Genomic DNA, 19,621 nt, shown 5'->3' on the forward strand with positions numbered 1-19,621 from the left:
TTGCGTATACGATATTTAAATTGTTGTTTTTTGTTTGTTTTTTTTTTGGGGGGGGGGGGGAAGAGGTACCTAGGTTAGGTTACATATTTAATATATGCTGTGCTTTGCCCCGATCCCTCCTCCCTAATGTGCAAATATATAGCCCAAATTTTTTTATAAACTATTATATAGTCATCCGATTTTATTTTCATCTCTGCAAAAGAAAGCACGTCAGGTTCAAAAAGAAATGATCACAACAATCTGTTTCTATACCACGTATTTATCTCTCTCCCCAGGGTGGTTAATAATTATTGCCTTATAATAATTTGTAATTATATGAAATACGATAACTATAATTTAATTAAGCGTTTTGAATCCTTAAAGATATAAAAATTTCCTCTATATAAAATGACCCTCCCCCTGTTGGGATATACTCCTCGCCGGAAACACGGTAATTTTTTCGGCCTGAAAATGCATTACGTTTAAGTTGGTGTTCACGGAATACCCCCCCCCCCCGACGTACTTTAATCCTTTAGAAACTGAACTGAGAAAGCAGAGGCCTTATCAACCTTCACGAAACAGGCATTAAATTTCCATTAAATTTTCCATTAAATTTTGAAATTTTTCATTTTTTTGGGGTATTTTCATTATAAAATCGAAAAAAAAGAAATACTTCCTATCTATATTCTGAAGAATACTTTCTTTTTTATATTTCTATTGCAAATTTGACCCAAATCCTTGCTCCCTATCAGGTCCATATCCGGGGTGGGGGTACCCGTTTTGAGCCTCCCTCCCGATATTTTTGCCCGACTCGGACAGAAATGACAAAAAACATGTGAGCAAGTTGGTTGCTTTTGTAAGTTTTTTGTAAGCCCCCCCCCCCCCCCCCTAATCAAGGAAATCCTGAGAATGACCCTGCCCTTATAATCTCATGAATTGGCCACACTGACAACAGAAGATTGTTATACAGTCATATAGAGTAAAAAAAAAATCCTTTTCCTATAAGAAGTTTTCCTTAATTAGATGTAGGGTTTCAGTGAAAAATTTGGGAAATATCATGTTTGCTAATAAAGAAGCCTTATTATTATACAAGAAGCAGGAAACGTGTTTTTATAGAAAACTGGGAGGGAATTTGAAAACATGCTAGTCACGTATACAAGTTACTACTTTTCTACGGCTATGGATCCATTGTATTCAATAGAAAAGCATTTATGATCACTGGTGCCAATTCGAGAAAATAGGGGAGGGGTGTTTTTTAACTTTCAAATGACGATGCAACAAGATGTATTAGGCTACTAAAATCTAGGAGGGGGCGGGTATTTTTGTTATTTTCGATTTTTCATATGAAAATATAAAAAAAGGCATAGGTTATTTCAAAATTTAGGTAAAGGCATATTTCTACTTTTAATCAAAATACAAAAATAAGGTATTTTTTACAATTTAGGTGGAGGTAATTCCCCCTATTAATTGTCACCCCAGTTTGCGCTTTTTTTGTCTGGTCATCAGTCATCATTTGTCTGATGACCAGTCTGGTCATCAGGCCAACTGATCAAAATGACCTGATCAATGGTTTGAGGTAGTTTTGCATATTTTCCATTGGTCTTAAACTGACATGCTGAAATACAGCAAACAAACAAAAAATAAACAAGAAAAAAACGCCAAATTTACCAAACTGATCAACGGCAATAAAACATGTCTTAAAAAGAAATGAATAAATGCAACATGAATGACAAAGCCCCATTCACAATGAAATTTTACAAATACCGAGCAAGGGAGGATCCAGGATTTTTTTTTGGGGGGGGGGGGGGCACAAAATAGGTTGATCCGATAAAAGTGCGTTAGGAGCAAGTTTAATTAACGCAAACTTGCGTTGATTAAGTAAATTACACTACTTTAGACAATGTCAGGGGGCACACGCCCCCATCGCCCCTCCCCTGGATCCGCCACTGATGCCGAGATTTTGAGCCAACCAGAATTTTTCAGTCTTTCAAAAAATTCTATGAAAAACGTGATTAACTCAAATTAGTGCTAGCTAAATCCTGGTATAGTAAAATCTCCTTGTGAATGGGCCCTAACTAAATAATCAAGTCAGTACTGATGAGTCCTCTTTAAAATTGTGCTGTCCATTAAAATTGCGCTGTCCATATTGTGCTGTCCTTTAAAATTGTGCTGTTCATATTGTGCTGTCCTTTAAAATTGTGCTAATCCATAAACGTGTGTAAGATATTTTCAGGGAGAAAGGTCACCTTAGGGATTGCTGGAGACCTGAAAACAGGCAAGTTATATGCAGCATAATCTTGAAATTTCGAGAAGTGGAGTTTTAAGCCCCCTCCCCGGCGCTTGCGCTCAAACTGTTTCTTTTCTTCAGGTACTGTGCAAAGAAAGCATGGGACCTTGAACTCATTTTTCAGAAGAGGACTTCAGTTCATTATTTGGACTTTTTTACATTTCAATATATAAAAACGATTATTTCTGGTTTCTGTAACGCACTTTCAGTTTCTGCAGACCAAATCACTTGTTTTTATAGCTATGAAACCGGTTTTCTGAGATGTAACATAAGGATAATTCTTGAATGTGTTTCCAGTAACCGATAAGTATCAAAAATTGCTTTTACCCCCCCCCCCCCGACCGGGAAAAAAATTATGGAAACGGGCTTGTCCGTATCAAGAATGTTCGTGTCCGTATATATACCCACAATTGCATTCAGAATCTAAATATAACCTGCATTCGCATAACAAATGAACTTTATCCCTATACCTAAATATATCCAAATCAGGTATATAATAAGCACATCATGGGGGTGGGGGCAAAGTTCATATGTGATGCAAATGGAGGTTATATTTAGATTTAGAATGCAATTAGAGCCTATAAGTTCTAAGAAATTCATAAATTTCTTAGAAAAAACTGGAAAAACAAGGAAAGAAGTGAAGATAAATGTTCCCCTACTGCAAAATGTATTAACTAGAATTATTGTGCATACTAGCAAGTAAAAATTGGTTTCTTAACATATCTCCTTATATGGTGTACTGCTCATACATCTATACCAAACATGGGCGCCCATAAGCTGAATTCCAAGGGGGGACAAACTTCGTCTAATTGCTACTTTTAGTGCTATATAATAGAAATCTCAGAACAAAAATATAAAAATAAGGCAGCATCATTCAGCCAGGGGGGCAAGAGCCCCCCCTGCCCCCCCCCCCATATGGGCGCCCATGATACCAAATATTATCAAAACTAAGATAAGCCTGCATAAATAATTGCCTCTATGGTACTATATGGTTTATTTTTCATTTCTCAGTGTCATTTCCACTTAATTCGGGAAAATCGACGGTAAGTTTTTCGCAAATCATATCATTGACTTACGAATAAAGTGAATATATCACTCGATCGACTCCAACTTTGCCCCCCCTCCCCGGATTTTAACGAGATTTTGGCACTGATTCAGACGCATGTTTTCAACTCTGGTCATAAATCAATTCTCATTATATTTTCCCCCTAGAACTGTAAATTATATTATATGTTATCATTTGCCACCTTCCCTCCTCATTTTCCCCTGGGTTGCTAAATATATTATTTATCATAATTTGTTATCCTACTCCTCCCTTTCCTTATTTTGCGGATAAGACCCTTCCTCCACCCTGGGGCTTAAAAATTCAATTTTGTGTCAATTTCAATAAAAAGTTCAATTTTTGTATAAAAGAAAGCTTCAGTTACCTTTTGAAAGCATCAAGATCTGAAATAGACGCAATAGTCATGGCGGCACTTGTATCACTTTGATTGTGGACTAACTTTTTCGCTGCATGCGGAAATAATTGCTGAAATGCAGAATTCTGTCTAAGATCAACTTTTTCTTCACTTTTATCACATGTTTCCTCACAATTATTAAACCTCACACCAGGTACAGATTTTTCTCTGCTATTATTCTCGCGCCAATTCTTGCCGCCTTTTAATATTCCACGTGGTGGCTCCATCTCAAGACTAACGTTTAAATCACAATCTGCCTCATGTTGATCTTTCGTTGTCATAGTTACAGGAGAAGGGGTATCTGGCATTACTGGGTTGTGACGATTAGGCTGCAACACCCCTTCAATACTTGTTTCCAGGTCCTCAACGTCAGATCTGTCACTGGAATCCGTATCTGGAAATATCGACAGTTAGTTTTTGGGAAAAATTCCTAAGGCTTCTCGTCTATCATTAAACAAACGCAGTGGCCATTTCAGTGACAGAGCAAAAAACACCACAAATTAAAAAAAAGTCAGGCTCATTTTATAACGCAAACTATGCCTTTAAACGCCTTTTATATAGCCTTTTGTAAATGCAATTATAATTTACGAACTGTATTATTATCCGTAAACTTACCCAACGTCAAAAACGCCATTGTATAAAAGGCAATTCGGAGGGACACCATTTTGGGAAGAAGTCAAAGAGCCAAAATTTTTTTTTTGAAATGAGGGAAGACTACTAAAAAACCCCTTTTCACCACGTTTTAAACATAATTTTTAACTTTACCCTGAAAACTAAAAATCTGTGAGCTGCAAGGAGCCCCTCCCTAAAAAAAATATTTGCTAACTCGTAAAAACGTAACAAAAGTGCATATAAACAAATTTTTGATGCGTTTTTAAAGTTTTTTCGTAAACCCACCCAAACAGCCACTAAGAAAAAAATCCCGCAGAACAAAAATTCTGGATACGGCATACCTACCCCACTCCTGAAAATAGACCTTAAATAGTTTATGATTTTATCAAAGTAATTGTTTTATATAATATCAAAATTTGGTAAAATTCTACTTTAGCTACTTTTGGCTATCTTGGAATGGGGTTAGGTTAGGAAAATGAAACTTTCAGGGATAGGTCTACAGGCTAAAGTATGTCCTGGGAAGGTATTTTGAAGTACCTACCTCTACTTCTTCTCCCTCTAGAGGGTCCTGAAATTTGCCTACATGACAGGTCTATACCTATTGAAATTTTGACAAAACAATATTTTACCCTAATTTTCAGTTATCAGTTTCTTTTTCTCTGGCTTTAGTTCTGAAAATGTAATTTCAGTTATTTGAGCAGAATTTTTGTGCCATATCAATGTTTATTCCCAAAATGTAGGAAATGTATTTGCCTATCTTTAAAACGTTAGAAATTAGGATTGAGCAAAGCTGTGAAGCTGAAAACAATTTTGTTATGCTTCAATTAAGCAGATCTATTTTGCAAGGTTTCACTTTTATAATACACAGACTTTTAAAGGTCATGAAAGTTCAGGACACTCTAGAGGGAGGAGTGGAGGTAGGTACTTCAAAATACCTTCCTAGGACAAACTTGAGCATGTAGACCCATCCCTGAAAGTTTCATTTTCCTAACCTAACCCCTTCCCAAGATATTCAAAAGTAACTAAAGTAGAATTTTACCTAAAATTTTAACCATAGTAATGATTAAAGATTTAATCAAGAAGGTTAAAAATAAATTATAAAGTGCCCGAAAAAGACAAGCATCCTAGTCAAAATTTTAAGGTGTATACCTTCTTATCCATTAGTAAACCTTGGTGATACATGCTACTACCCCCCCCCCCCCCGTTTATTATATAATAAGGCTTAAGTTGACGACTAAACAGTGTTGTCAATTCAAAAATAAAAACTTATTAGGTGAAATGTCGGATTTATAATAATTTTAAAATAGAAGAGATCCGTGTGTAATTTACTTATTTACGCTCAGATCGCCTACTAATACTACTAACAACTCATTCCAGAAACAAGCCGCCTGAGGCAAACACATTTTAGCACCCTGCTTCTCAACCATATCTATTCAAAGCTTCACCCCTCCATGAAGTTCCAATTTTCTTTAAACCTTTAAATCTTAACCATTTCAGTTTGACTTATAATATGACTTTACATATTATACTTATAATTATACTTATTATATATACATATATATACATAACTGTGTTAGAAGGTGGGATCGAACCAAATTTTTGTATTGCTTATTTTTTGATATATCGTCAGTAAAACAATCTGGCCTGGGTCAAATACTGGTTCATAATCTATAAAACTGAGGACTAAATGGTCTGATTATTAAGGCACTTCTCAATTATTTATACAAGAGTTGAAACCTGGGCCACGCATTCTCTCCCCTATAAAAAACCACACTGTTTATCTCTTAAAACTTTATTTACATTTTTAAGACTAACTCTCTTTTTAAGCTAGGATATCTCCATCTGAAGAGGTCCAATTCTAAAATACACTAAAGCGTATTATTATAACATGTATTCAATTTCAAAAGTGACTAAATTTTGGGGGAAAAAGACAAAGAACCCTCACCAATAGTTCTTATCAAGGTATAGTCTGTTGAATGTGATCTGTATCCTGATAAATCCAAAGTAAGTAGGCTTACTCTGCACTAAAAATAAACATCAATTTTTTTGGAGAACATTCACACACAACTTTTTAGATAACGCTAATTTTATAAACTTTATTGATTTAATAAAGACAAATATCACTAAGGAAACAGTAGCTTTTCGTTCCCAAACAAAAACTAATGTTTAAAGAGACACAAACACCTGTTACTGTAAACACCCCCCTTTTTAAACAGGAAGGGCTTATACCTCTTTAAATAATGAAACCTTTGAAGTTTCGATTTCCTGCATTGACCAAAAATAGGAAATGGTATTATGATACATGCTACCCGTTTCTTGACCTTAAAGTTTTTTGTTTATCTGAAAATTTAGACTAGACTGTCTTTTAGTGATCGACAAACAGACAGGAGATCAGGAAAGTCTCAGAACGTCAGAAGGAAAATTGAAGATTAAAAACAACATCATGCCTAGGAATGTATGCATTAGGCATGGGGTGTCTCAGCCTGACCCAGAGAAAACATGGTTTCTCCCCAGGGGGTATCCAGGATATTTGTTGGTGGAGGGGGGGGGGGGGTCAAAACACTTAAAAAGGCATCGATAGTTTAAAGAAACCGCAATTTCTTTATATACATTTCTGTTACGTTTTTACAAGTCAAAATATCGGTGGGGAGGGATTAAACCCTCTACACCCTGTAAACGTCCTTGTTTTTTTTTTAATTTTCTATACCTTTCAAATAACTCACTGTTCTTCTGCTGTTTTAACAAAACCCCTCTCCAATGTTGGGCCCCTACCGTAATTAAAAATTTAAGGTAGCCTAGGCTACGTGTCAGGTCAAAGCCCTCTCCCCCTCGAACATATAAATCTTGTAATCTTCATAAAGATCTGGACTCTGCGCACTTGAACATATTTGTAGGTTTTGGGTGCAAAAATCCAAAAATTGGTAGATCCTAGATTTAAGTACCAAGAACATCAAAATAAAACAATATTTCCCCCAGGGACCCATCTTAAGTTCATTCATATCTGAAAATCGTGATTTTCTAAGATTTTACTTTTGATTGTTCAAATCATAGTGTTTACAGGACAGGATTAGGATTTTCTTAGGATTTTCTTAGGATTTTCTAAGATTTTGCTTTTGATTGTTCAAATCATAGTGTTTACAGGACAGTGGCAAATTTTCGTCTCTGCTGTCAGGTTAAACCGTAAAAATAACTAAGCAAAACTAATTAGTTAAATTTAACAATGCTTTTCGGCCGTAAAAAATTCAAACATCAAAATATGTTGATTCCTAAAGACAACTAGATCTTCAAAGGGAAGCTATAGCTTCCTAGGGTGACTGGTGCCACGTGTTTTTTGCTTTTTTTCGTGATTTTTTCGCACACGTTTCTTTCTTTTTAAACTTGGTGCCAGCTTATAACAAAACCGTATAAATGTATGTGGAGACATCTTTCAACAAGAACTGAATTCACGGACATTTTCCATTATTTTTAAAATAACATATCGTCAGTCAGGTATCAAAAGGACATATCTCCATAATTGTATTATTTTCAGAAGATCAAACAAAAACCTTACAACTTTGTTATTTCCCCTCCGATAACCGTAAAACAAGAACGGATTGATATGTAATGATTTTACATGCCCGACCAGAGTCGCTTTAAGAAGAAGGCTTCGAAAAGGACAACATTTAAGACGTGAAACATTATGCAAAATTAAAAATTTTTATGAATACAAAACAATTTTACTTAGAAATTCGAAGAAGTTATAAATTAAACCGAATGTAGGAACTGCAGGAACAGAAAATGTATATAGCCTATATATATTGTAAAAAAAAGAAGTGAATGCAAAACCTTTTACCATGTAACTATTATCCTCTTAGTTATAGTCTATTGTTTGGGCAATTCCCCCCCCCCCCCTCCCCTTTGATTTTTTTACCATCCCTCCCTAGATTTTGACAAATAAATTTTTTGTATTTTCATTGGGAACTACTTTTTTATTATCTTAGTTTATCAAAAAATCTAAAAACAACAAATTACCCTCCACCCCCGAATTTGGAAAAATTAATTTTGCCCCTCCGTCTACAGTCTCATGAATTGACATCCCTGATGTGAGTGAGATCATCAGCCCCTCGCATTTCCCTTAACACTAACTAGCACTATAACTCTCTAACTTTGACTTAGCTGAAAACTTGGCTAAACCTCTGAAACTTTGTCCAGACATTTTACTTCGGTGGGACTAGGTTTAAAAGTTTGATTATCACTGCACGCGAAGAAAATACGAATAAAATGACATAGTGAATAGTTTTCATAAAATAAGACAAGTCTTTAGCAAAGTCAAGTTAAAGAGTTGGAGTGCTAGTTAGAATATTAGGGGGGTGTCGGGGTTGGTGATCTCACTCACATCATGCCCTAAAATTATTTAGCTATACGATTACCTTCTTCTAATTATTCTGGTTGGATTATTATGGAAATGCTTTCGCAAACTGCCTCCACTTTTGGTGAGGGGAGTGGCATTTTCTACACTAGAATCCCCCTAGATTAAAAACAACATTTTTTTTTTATTTTCATTGAAAGATCACTATCGAATTCAGACCCTTACAAGCTTTCAAACTGTTTCTTAAAAAACATCAAGCAAGTTTTTCTCACTTTTCCCCCTTCGAACCGTGCCGGTCATCTATCCAATCAGGTAACATTGACTTCTAACCTTGATAATGATATTCACCCCTTTTTTCCAAAGTTAATTAAATCACGAAACGAAATACTATATCCGACAATCAGGTTTAGCTTCTCATCTGGAATATTACCTTACAATTGCAAATTAAACTCGGCGCTTGTTAAGGTCAATAGTTCTCAAACCAAACTAGTATTGATTGCCATTTTTTTTATCAGAAAAGAAGGAATCAAGCTTCATAAACCCAGCCAATGACCCCCCTCCCCCTCCAAGGTTGTTGAGATTTTCCATTTTTCTCACATTTTTCTAGTGATTCATATGGAAAGGAGACGGACACGGAAATTTCACCTTTTCTCAAAATGGATTTCTGCATGTGTACCTTGGTTGGGTAGTACACAGCATTTTATGAGGAGAATTTTCAAAAAAGAAGGAATCAAGCCTCACAAACCCAGTCAATGACCCCACTCTCGAAGGTTATTGAGATTTTCCATATTTCTCACATTTTTCTATTGATTCGCATGAAAAGGCGACGGGCAGGGAAATTTCACCCTTTCTCAAAATGAATTCCCGTATTTGTATTTTGGTTGAGAAGTATACAGTATTTTCTGAGGAGGGGAGGAGGGTAATCATATAACTGTAGACAAAAAATACATAAAATCTAAACTGACTAAAGTAAACTTGATTAATAATTAATCAATTAATGGTTAATGTAACCAATATTAAAAAGCAAAATATACCGGTTGCGGCAGTAGTAACGCCCTTTTTAATTTTATTAACTAAAAAAAAAAACAAGTTTTTTAACTGAAAGTAAGGAGCGACATTAAAACTTAAAACGAACAGAAATTATTCCGTATATGAAAGGGGCTGTCCCCTCCTCAAAGCCTCGCTCTATACGCTAAAGTTTTTTATTGTTTTAAAAAATAAAGTTGTGAGACAGAGTCAAACTTTAGCGTAAAGAGCGAGGCGTTGAGGAGGGGATAGACCCTTTCATATATGGAATAATTTCTTCTCGTTTTAGATTTAACGTCGCTCCTTACTTTCAGTTAAAAAAAAACTTGTGTTTTTTTTTAAGTTTCTGATCGTTTTTGAATTAATACAGCTTTGATATTGTCTCACCGTACAGGAATATTTAAAAAGAAATAAGCATATTAATTTTCCTTTTTTTGGCTAATTGGCTTTCCCGAAATTTTGTTCTGACGTGACTTACGAATTAACTTACGTAAGAAATTTCTATTTTCGTATGTTTTTATTACGTATATTAGGGAGTTCACTGCCTAGTCAATATCTAGCTCTTTACGCTAAAGTTCGAACTTTGTTCGAATAACCAACCCCTGAATCACAAAGGCCGGTTAATTAGAATAGATAGCTCTTTTGAAAGTACTAAAAAATTTAGCGTAAAGAGCGAGGTATTGACAAGGGGGTGAACCACCTCATATTCGTAATAATTTCTGTTCGTTTTAAGTTTTAATGTTCTTCTTACTTTCAGTTGAAAAAAAACTTGTTTTTTTTATTTAATTTCTGATCGTTTTTTAAATAATGCTGGGATATTTGGTGCCCCTTCATGGAAATGTTCCTTCTCCCATGGAAACATCCTCTATGTAAAGATCCTCCCTCGTAACCCCTGCTCCGACCCCGACCCCCCACTAGAAAAAAATTCCTCCTGAAAACACCTGTATACTTCCCAATAACCAATACTATATGTAAACAATGAGCAAAGTTTACAACTTGCAGCCCTTCCCTCGGAAACTCTGGGGGATTAAGTCATCCTCAAATACATATTAATTAGATTTTCGACTATGCTGAACATAATGGTTATCTGGAAATTTTGATTGGGTGACTTCGGGAAATAAATGAGCGTGGGAGGGGGACAGGTTGCCATCCATTTTTTTCACTTAAAAAGGGAACAAGAACTTTTAATTTCCGTTCGAATGAGCCCTCTCACGATATTCTAGGACTACTGGGTCGATACGATCATCCCTGAAAAAAAACCCAAATAAATACGCATCCGTGATCTTTCTTCTGGCAAAAAAACAAAATTCCACATTTTTGCAGAGAGGAGCTTGAAACCTCTATAGTAGGGTTCTCTGATACGCTGAATCTGACGGTAAGGTTTTCATTAGAGTTCTATGACTTTTAGGAGTTGTTTCCCCCTTTTTTCGAAAATAAGGCAAAGTTTCTCAGGCGCATAACTTTTAATGGGTAAGATTAAACTTGATGAAACTTATATATTTAAAATCAGCATAAAAATCTGACTCTTCTGATGTATCTATTGGTATCAAAATTCCCTGTTTTAAATTTTCGGTTACTATTGAGCCGGGTCGCTCCTTACTTACAGTTCGTTACCACGAACTGCTTGATATCTTATAATGAATATTTTCTGTGCTAGTTCCTTGACGAAAATTGCTACATGGATGCTTTCGACAAGGCCATATCCTGGGGGGGCTACCGGGTTTGAACCCCTTCCCAAAATTTTTGTTTAACTCGTAAAAAAAAAAAAAAAAAAAGAGTTCAGAATTGTATGAAACAAGAAGAAGGACACGTGGGACATCTCAAATAAATGACTAAATTCTAAAATCCTTTTTTTTGTAACTTATATTTTTTTTCAAAATTTTGTTTGATTTCAATTGTTTTAAACATTAGCAAACGAATAAAATCTCCATTAATTTCGTTAAAACATTATGCTGAGTTATCAATCTGTGGCAATCCGAAAAAAAGATAATTACAAATGTAAAAAAATCCCATTTAAATTAGGGCGTTACTTTTGGCACACCGTGTAAAAAAAAAAAAAAAAAAAAAAAAAAAAAAAAAAAAAAAAGGTTAGGCTACTATTGCTTAAAAATATAAATCACGGTACAGTGCTAATAAACAAAGCGGGCAAACTATTTAAGCCCCTGAAGTCTTAACAAATATTTTTGGACTTTATCATGACAATAAAATTTAAGAGGATTACGAAAAGGGCGAGCGAAAAATTAATTGATGTGATTTGTTTTAGTAACGATGGATTGCAACCGGCCGGGGATTTTCAGCTGATTGTGAATAAGCACCCTTTTTCATTAAATGTACTTGATTCAGTTATATCGAACAATAATCAGACATCGCTCGAAAACAAAACGGCGGTATTGGGGAGATACTTATTCATACAGAAAGCTGTAAGTCACCAACTGATAGGCGCGTAAGCAGGAAACTGTTTGTTTTTGTTTCTATAGCATTTTCTTCAAATTTATTCAATTCGAATAAACACCAAAAACAAGCGATTTGGCAGAATTGACAATTCGAATTGGCCAGAAAATAAGCTTCTCATCCGCTGAAAAACTTCCTCGTTATTTATTTAGTTTTCACGCGTCATGCCCAGCCACTAAGTTCATAAAACTTATTTAATTCAATTATTCACAAAAAAAAATACAAATGAATATTTCGAGGTTTCATATGAAGTAATATTGTCCGACAATTAAATTTTGACCCCCCTCCCCCCGAGAAAATAACCATCTCTGAACTGGAAAGAACTAGTTTTTGAAGCCAATCGGATTAACTTTTATGCTTTGTTATATTGTGCAATTGCGATTGAGTGCATCACGATAAATCAGCTGTTTATTGTATTGATAGCTGATGACTTGGATTTTTGGATTGTTATTGACTATATTTGATTAGTTTATCTTATTTTTATCTTAGTTTATCTTAGTTTTATTATTATTTCGAAAAACTATTTTAGTGTAAAATTAGCAGTTTTAAGGTATGTGCGTTAACGTGCACTGTCAGTACCGTGCAGTCAAGGCAGGTGGTCCGAGTTCACACAGGTTGGATTTGAAATCCCGTCGGATACATTAGTGAGACTCGACCCTCACTTAAAGATAAGTCTTTTGTCTTGTTTATCGGTTCATTCTAATCAGATTTTTAATAGTTATGCAGCGTTTCGAGCTGTTTGATGTTGCGCTGGCTAGATTCAAGAAATATCCCATTTGGCCAGTAAGAGTTATTCAGAATGGAAAGGACTCAAAAGGGACGCTTACATACCTCGTTTTTGCTACGAAGTCACGATTAATTCAGGCTCATTGAAGCAAATCTTCAAAAATACTACCCTAAAATGACTGATTCATCCACACCTGCTGTTAAAAAAGCATTTGCCGAGCTTGCAAATACTCCTGAAATTTATCAGACTCTTTCGAGGACATTTTAGCCCTGAAAGCTAGTATTTATGCTATTTCTGTTTTTCCCCTGTTTTTGTTTTTCCTGGCCATAAAACCTTACGGGGAGTTCTATATTGAAGTGTTATTGTCGTAAATTTATTGGTTGAATATTGCCAGGGGGTAGATCCAGCATTTTTATTGAAGAGCGAGGGGGCAAGAGGGGTCCATATCCAGATAGTCAAGGGGCATATGATATATAATAGTTATTTTCTCCAAATTATTAGGGTGGCAACTGTCCCCCCCCCCGAAAGAACGCCCCCAAGTATTGCACAGGTTAAATAGGAGTGGCGGGAAGAAATTAAGGTTAAGGCGATTGTGTAGAGAGGGGATTGAGCTTTTTTTTATTTGGTAAGTATGAGAGGGGACAAGTTACCACTTGGGGAAAGAAGAAAATATACTTGGGGAAGGGGAAAGAAGGTCAGGAACAAAAATGATCCTCACTTTTGCCAAATGTGTGGGGTTATTTGGGAAAACCTTATGCATTTTGTAGGGGAATGTAAAGAATTGGTAGCCTTATGGAAATGATTTTTTGGCAAAAATTTTATTGATAAAAATAATTGGATAAGAATACTGAGAAAAGAAGGATATTGAGGAAATTCTAAAACTGGGGCAATTCCTGAGTCAAGGACTAAATCATAGAGCTCTGTCTTCATAGGTTATAATGGATTGTGTTCACGTATTTATGTATTTCCGAAGACCACGCTGCTTTTCCTTGACGCACAAATAACAGTTCAATAGGGACAATTCCTTTTATTTGACAGTGAAACAACAACAAAATCTCTGGAAATGTCGGTCAAATAGTTTCACTGTCAAATAAAAGGATTTGTCCCTATTGAACTGTTATTTGTACATATTTATTTTTTTGATATTAAGTGCTATCATTTGTTAGTATGTTGTTTTTTTTATGTTCGTAATGGTTCTTTTTGGATTTTGTACCAAAAATAGTTGTTATTATAACTTTTACTATTGCCATTAGTATGACTGTGTCTACCGTCAGTAGATTGAGTCTACTGATCGTTCATGGGCTTGTTATCTACTGTTTTTGGTTGACAGAGAGAAAAGATAGATTTTTAAGCCCGTAACCTTTCCCACTCATGCTGGAAAAATTCTTGGACGTCAACAAGTCTAGTAAAAAAAATAACTTAAGTTCGAAAAAAACACTAAGTTCGAGATTAATCAAATTACTAGTTCGAGAATAAGCAAATAATCGCAGCTACATTTCGGAGGAAAACCTACCCCGTGTTCAGTTTACTTTATTGCACTGATTGATATTGATTTTCCACTGACAGCCAATGAACATATTTCTCTTTCAAGGAGAATGGTTTTCATTGGTTCTCAGTGATGAAAATCAGATGCAATTAATTGCGATAATGAATGCGGGGTTACTAACGGTCGAACTTGACTGTAGCTAATGCTAATTGCGAGCTAAGAACGAAATCACGACAGCTCGGACTCATTCCCAGAAAACGCGCCTAAAGATTTCGGTACCGGTGCATTAAACCCACTCTTTTATATACTGCAACTTTGGTTAATGCTAATGAAATAAAATAAAATGGGATGAATATAGAATGGTTTATAAACAAATTTGGGCTATATATTTGCACATTAGTGGGGAGGGGGGGGGGGTAAAGTCAAAGCAAATATATAATAAATATGTAACCTAACCTAGGTACCACCCCCCCAAAAAAATACAAAAACAACACTTTAAATATCGTATATGTAATTAAAACCACGCTATACATCTACAGTAGTGTTTTGAATCATCCCGCAAAAACGGTTTTCTTCAACGCGTCTTGAGTTTGAGATTATAAAAGAGTGAGTATCAAACAGTGGTAACGAACTGTAAGTAAGGAGCGACCCGGCTCAATGGTAACCGAAACTCTAAAAAACGGAATTTTGATACCAATAGACACATCAAAAGAATCAGATTTTAATTCTGATTTCAAATATATAAGTTTCATCAAGTTTAATCTTACCTATCAAAATTTACGCGTCTGAGAAGATTTGGCTGATTTTCGAAAAAAGGGGAAAAGACCACCTAAAAACTATAAAACCCTAATTAAAATCTAACCATAAAATTCAACGTATCAAAGAACTCTACTTTAGATGTATCAAGCTCCTATATACAGAAATATGGAATTTTGCATTTTTACCAACAAGATACAATACAGAGTTGGCGGTATTTGTTTTTTTTTTCTTTTTTTTCTTTTCCCCAGGGGTGATCGCATCGACCCAGTGGTCCTAGAATATCGTTGGAGGGTTCATTCGAACGGAAAATTAAAAGTTCTAGTGTCCTTTTTAAGTGACCAAAAAAAATGGGGGGCAGATAGGCCTTCTCCGACGCTCATTTTTTTCCCAAAGTCAACCGATCAAAATTTTGAGATTCCCATTTTGTTCAGTATGGTCGAAAATATTATAACTATGTCTTTTAGGATGACTTAATCCCTCGACGCCCCCAGGGGGAGGGCTGAAAGTTATGAACTTTACCCAATGTTAACATATAGTATTGGTTATTGGGACCCGGCTCAATGGTAACCTAAACTCTAGAAAACGGTATTTTGATACAAATAGATACATCAAAAGAATCAAATTTTAATGCTGATTTCAAATATATAAGTTTCATCAAGTTTGAGAAAATTTGGCTGATTTTCGGAAAAAGGGGGAAAGACCCCCTAAAAATTATAGAACCTTAATGAAAATCACACCATCATATTCAGCGTATCAGAGAACCCTACTGTAGAGGTTTCAAGCACTTATCTAAAAAAATGTGGAATTTTCCAATTTTTGCCACAATAAAGATCACGGATGCGTTTTTTTTTTTTTTTTTTTCCTCAGGGGTGATCGTATCGACCCAATGGTCCTAGAATATCGTGTGAGGGCTCATTGGAACGGAAATTAAAAGTTCTAGTGCCCTTTTTAAGTGACCAAAAAAAATGGAGGGCAACTAGGCCCTCTCCCAAGCTCATTTTTTTCCCAAAGTCATCCGATCAAAATTTTGAGATAGCCATTTTGTTCAGCATGGTCGGAAATATTATAACTATGTCTTTTGGGATGACTTAATCCCTCGAAGCCCCCAGGGGGAGGGCTGAAAGTTATGAACTTTACCCAATGTTAACATATAGTATTGGTTATTGGGACCCGGCTCAGTGGTAACCGAAATCTAGAAAACTGTATTTTGATACAAATTGATACATCAAAAGAATCGGATTTTAATGCTGATTTCAAATATATAAGTTTCATCAAATTTAATCCTACCCATCAAAAGTTACGCGCCTGAGAAAATTTGGCTGATTTTCGAAAAAAGCGGGAAAGACCCCCTAAAAGTTATTAAACCTTAATGAAAATCACACCATCATATTCTGCGTATCCGAGAACCCTACTGTAGAGATTTCAAGCTCCTATCTACAAAAATGTGGAATTTTGCATTTTTCGCCAGAAGACAGATCACGGGTGCATGTTTAGTTGGGTTTTTTTTCCCCAGGGGTGATTGTATCGACCCAGTGGTCCTAGAATATCGTGGGAAGGCTCATTAGAATGGAAATTAAAAGTTCTAGTGCCATTTTTAAGTGACCAAAAAATGGAGGGCAACTAGGCCCCCTCTCACACTCATTTTTTTCCCAAAGTCACCTAATCAAAATTTTGAGATAGCCATTTAGTTCAGCATGTTCGAAAATATGATAACTATGTCTTTTAGGATGACTTAATCCCCCGAAGTTCCCGGGGGGAGGCTGAAAGTTATGAACTTTACCCAATGTTAACATATAGTATTGGTCATTGGGAAGTATACATTACATACGTTTTCAGGGGAGATTTTTCCTGGTCGTGGGGGGGGGGTCAGGGATCATATGGGAGGATCTTTCCATGAAGGAATTTTTCATGGGGGAAGGGACATTGCTATGAAGGGGACGCCGGACTTCCCAGCATTATTTAAAAGAAGATCAGAAATTAAACATAAAAAAACAAGTTTTTCAACTGCAACAGCAGCAACATCAAAACTTTAAACGAACAGAAAATATTACATGTATGATTGGTTTCACCCCCTAGTTAATACCTCACTCTTTAAGCCAGAGATTTTTTAGTACTTTCATAAGAGCTATTTATTCTAATTAACGGCCTTTGTGATTAAGCGGTCAGTTTTAAAGAATTGGAACAAAATTCGAACTTTCGCTCAAAGAGCAAGGTATTGACTAGGGGGCGAACCCCCTAATATACGTATTAAACATATATGAATATAGAAGTTCGTTACGTAAATTAATTCGTAAGTTACGTACATTTATTACTAATAACAACGTTCGTAAATAAAATGAAACAAGTTTCGAGAAAGCCATTTAACCAAATAAAAGTAAATTAATATGAAAATTTCGTTTTAATTATTCATGTATTGTGAGCCAACCTGTATTTATTCAAAAACGTTCAGAAATTAAATAAAAAAAACAAGTTTTTTTAACTGAAAGTAAGGAGCGACATTAAAACTTAAAGCGAACAGAAATTATTCCGTATTTGAAAGAGGCTGTTCCCTCCCCAAAACCTCGCTCTTTACGCTAAAGTTTGACTTTCTCACAACTCTTTTTTTTTTAAACAATAAAAAACTTTAGCGTAAAGAGCAAGGCGCTGAGGAGGGGACAGCCCCTTTCATAGACGGAATAATTTCTGTTCGTTTTAAGTTTTAATGTCGCTCCTTACTTATAGTTAAAAAAAAAACTTGTTTTTTTTTATTTAATAATGCACTAGTACGTTCATATTCCACTTAATGCAATTATATCAGCTTAATTTTTTCTTTAGCCTTTAATGATAATGATAAAAAATGATCAGGATAGGATAGTTCGTCCATAGAACAATTTAGTTGTCAGAAAAAGTGCTGACGTATCGATTAGGATAGAACTGAGTTTTCTCTTATTAAGCAACAAAGCGCTGTACAATTGCACATAGATCATTGGAAAGAGTGAAAAAAAAAAATGCCAAATCGTAGAAAATCTCAAAATTTTGGTTACGGGCGGAATTGAAAAGTGTCCTCAAGTCGCATAATATTGCCGGTTCTTTCCCATTATATGGGCATTTACAAAGAAACCAGTCACGAAAAACCCATTTTTGACGGGTTAATTTAAGACACCGCTATATAGCAATGCAATGCTTAGCGTGGTTTTCAATGCGTTTACGATATTTAAACTGTTGTTTTTGGGGGGTTTAGGGGGAGAAAAACGTACCTATGTTAGGTTAGGTTACGTATTTAATATATGCAATGCTTTACCCCCCCCCTAATGTGCAAATATACAGCCCAAATTTGTTTATAAACTATTATATATTGATCATATTTTATTTTATTTCATTAGCATTAATTAAACTTGACTTTTTAGAAATGCCCATATAATGGGAAAGTACCATATTGACTATAGATTATGTCAAAGACTAAAGTAACTTGTAAGAATAGAAACTGGTGCCAGGGTCGACAGAAAAAACACCAACGTCATCTAGTGTTCAGTGTTTCTTGGCATTTTTTCAAGTTTCGTAGTTGTGTTGTTCAAAAAAATTGAGACCAGACATTTAAAACACTAATTCTGATGTAAATGATTCCCCCATATATCAAAATTCGACTTTAGAAACCCCTTAGATATTACAATCATCGGAATTGTGTATTCCCTTCTTCTCTGAAAGAGAGAAAAAAATAGCAAAGCCAATCAAGCGAGAGACTGATTGATGGATAAAGGAATCAAGGGGGTACACACTAAATTGTATAAAGTATAGATTATACTTTAACACGAAGGAGGTATCTGAGACAATGAAAACAGGGCTCAATCCATACTTGGAGGTATTGAAGGAACGATGAAAAGAAGGGACAGGATTTAAAGCAATCGGAAGCAAATAATCGTGCATAGTGTATACAAGACGATAGACAGTGGGCAACTCCTTGAAGAGAATATACTATCAACTTAATGCATGCCTGAAACAGCGGAATAAAAAAGTTACAAAAAGTGAACTTATGATAGGTTCCTTACGTGACAAAACAGCCCTTTATAGCATTGGACGGAAACTAATGAAATTGAGCAGAAACTTGTATCTTCCATAAAAAGAGAAGATATTCCTTAAAGCCAAAAAAAAGGAGACAAATGACGTAACATAATGGCGTCTGCGAAACATATTCATGTTAGGATGTATGTACATTTCTTGGTAAGGACAACAGGGAATTCTACAAGAGGTAGACAACGGTGATTACAATAATTCAAAAAGTACTGCGAGGAATCTGGGACAAGCGAGGTGATTTACAGCCAATTGAAAAAAGAAGGGAAATGCAAATATAATATTTTATATATTATATGAATAATAATATTATAACATTAAAAATATTGTATTATATTTATAATTATATCCTTTTTCCACACATAGGGGTAGCTGGTAAATGGAGGTTCTGACATCAAATATGTTTCTTGACCTTGAAAGCGTGAAATAAAACATTTCACAA

General features: G+C 35.3%; 1 protein-coding gene across 4 annotated transcripts in view; it reads right to left on the reverse strand.

The window, feature by feature from the left end:
- Window positions 1-19,621, reverse strand: part of LOC148949207 (uncharacterized) — a 196,043-nt gene that overhangs the window by 27,572 nt on the left and 148,850 nt on the right. For all 4 annotated transcript variants that reach the window (XM_089093246.1, XM_089093247.1, XM_089093245.1 and 1 more), the window contains one exon: window positions 3,694-4,117. In XM_089093246.1, coding sequence (XP_088949372.1) covers window positions 3,694-4,117 — 424 coding nt within the window. The remainder of the gene's footprint in view (window positions 1-3,693; window positions 4,118-19,621) is intronic.

The sequence above is a fragment of the Artemia sp. Qi Xiang Cuo genome, chromosome 8 (genome assembly GCF_049724085.1).
Source record: "Artemia sp. Qi Xiang Cuo chromosome 8, ASM4972408v1, whole genome shotgun sequence".
In the NCBI taxonomy this organism is placed as follows: domain Eukaryota; kingdom Metazoa; phylum Arthropoda; class Branchiopoda; order Anostraca; family Artemiidae; genus Artemia; species Artemia sp. Qi Xiang Cuo.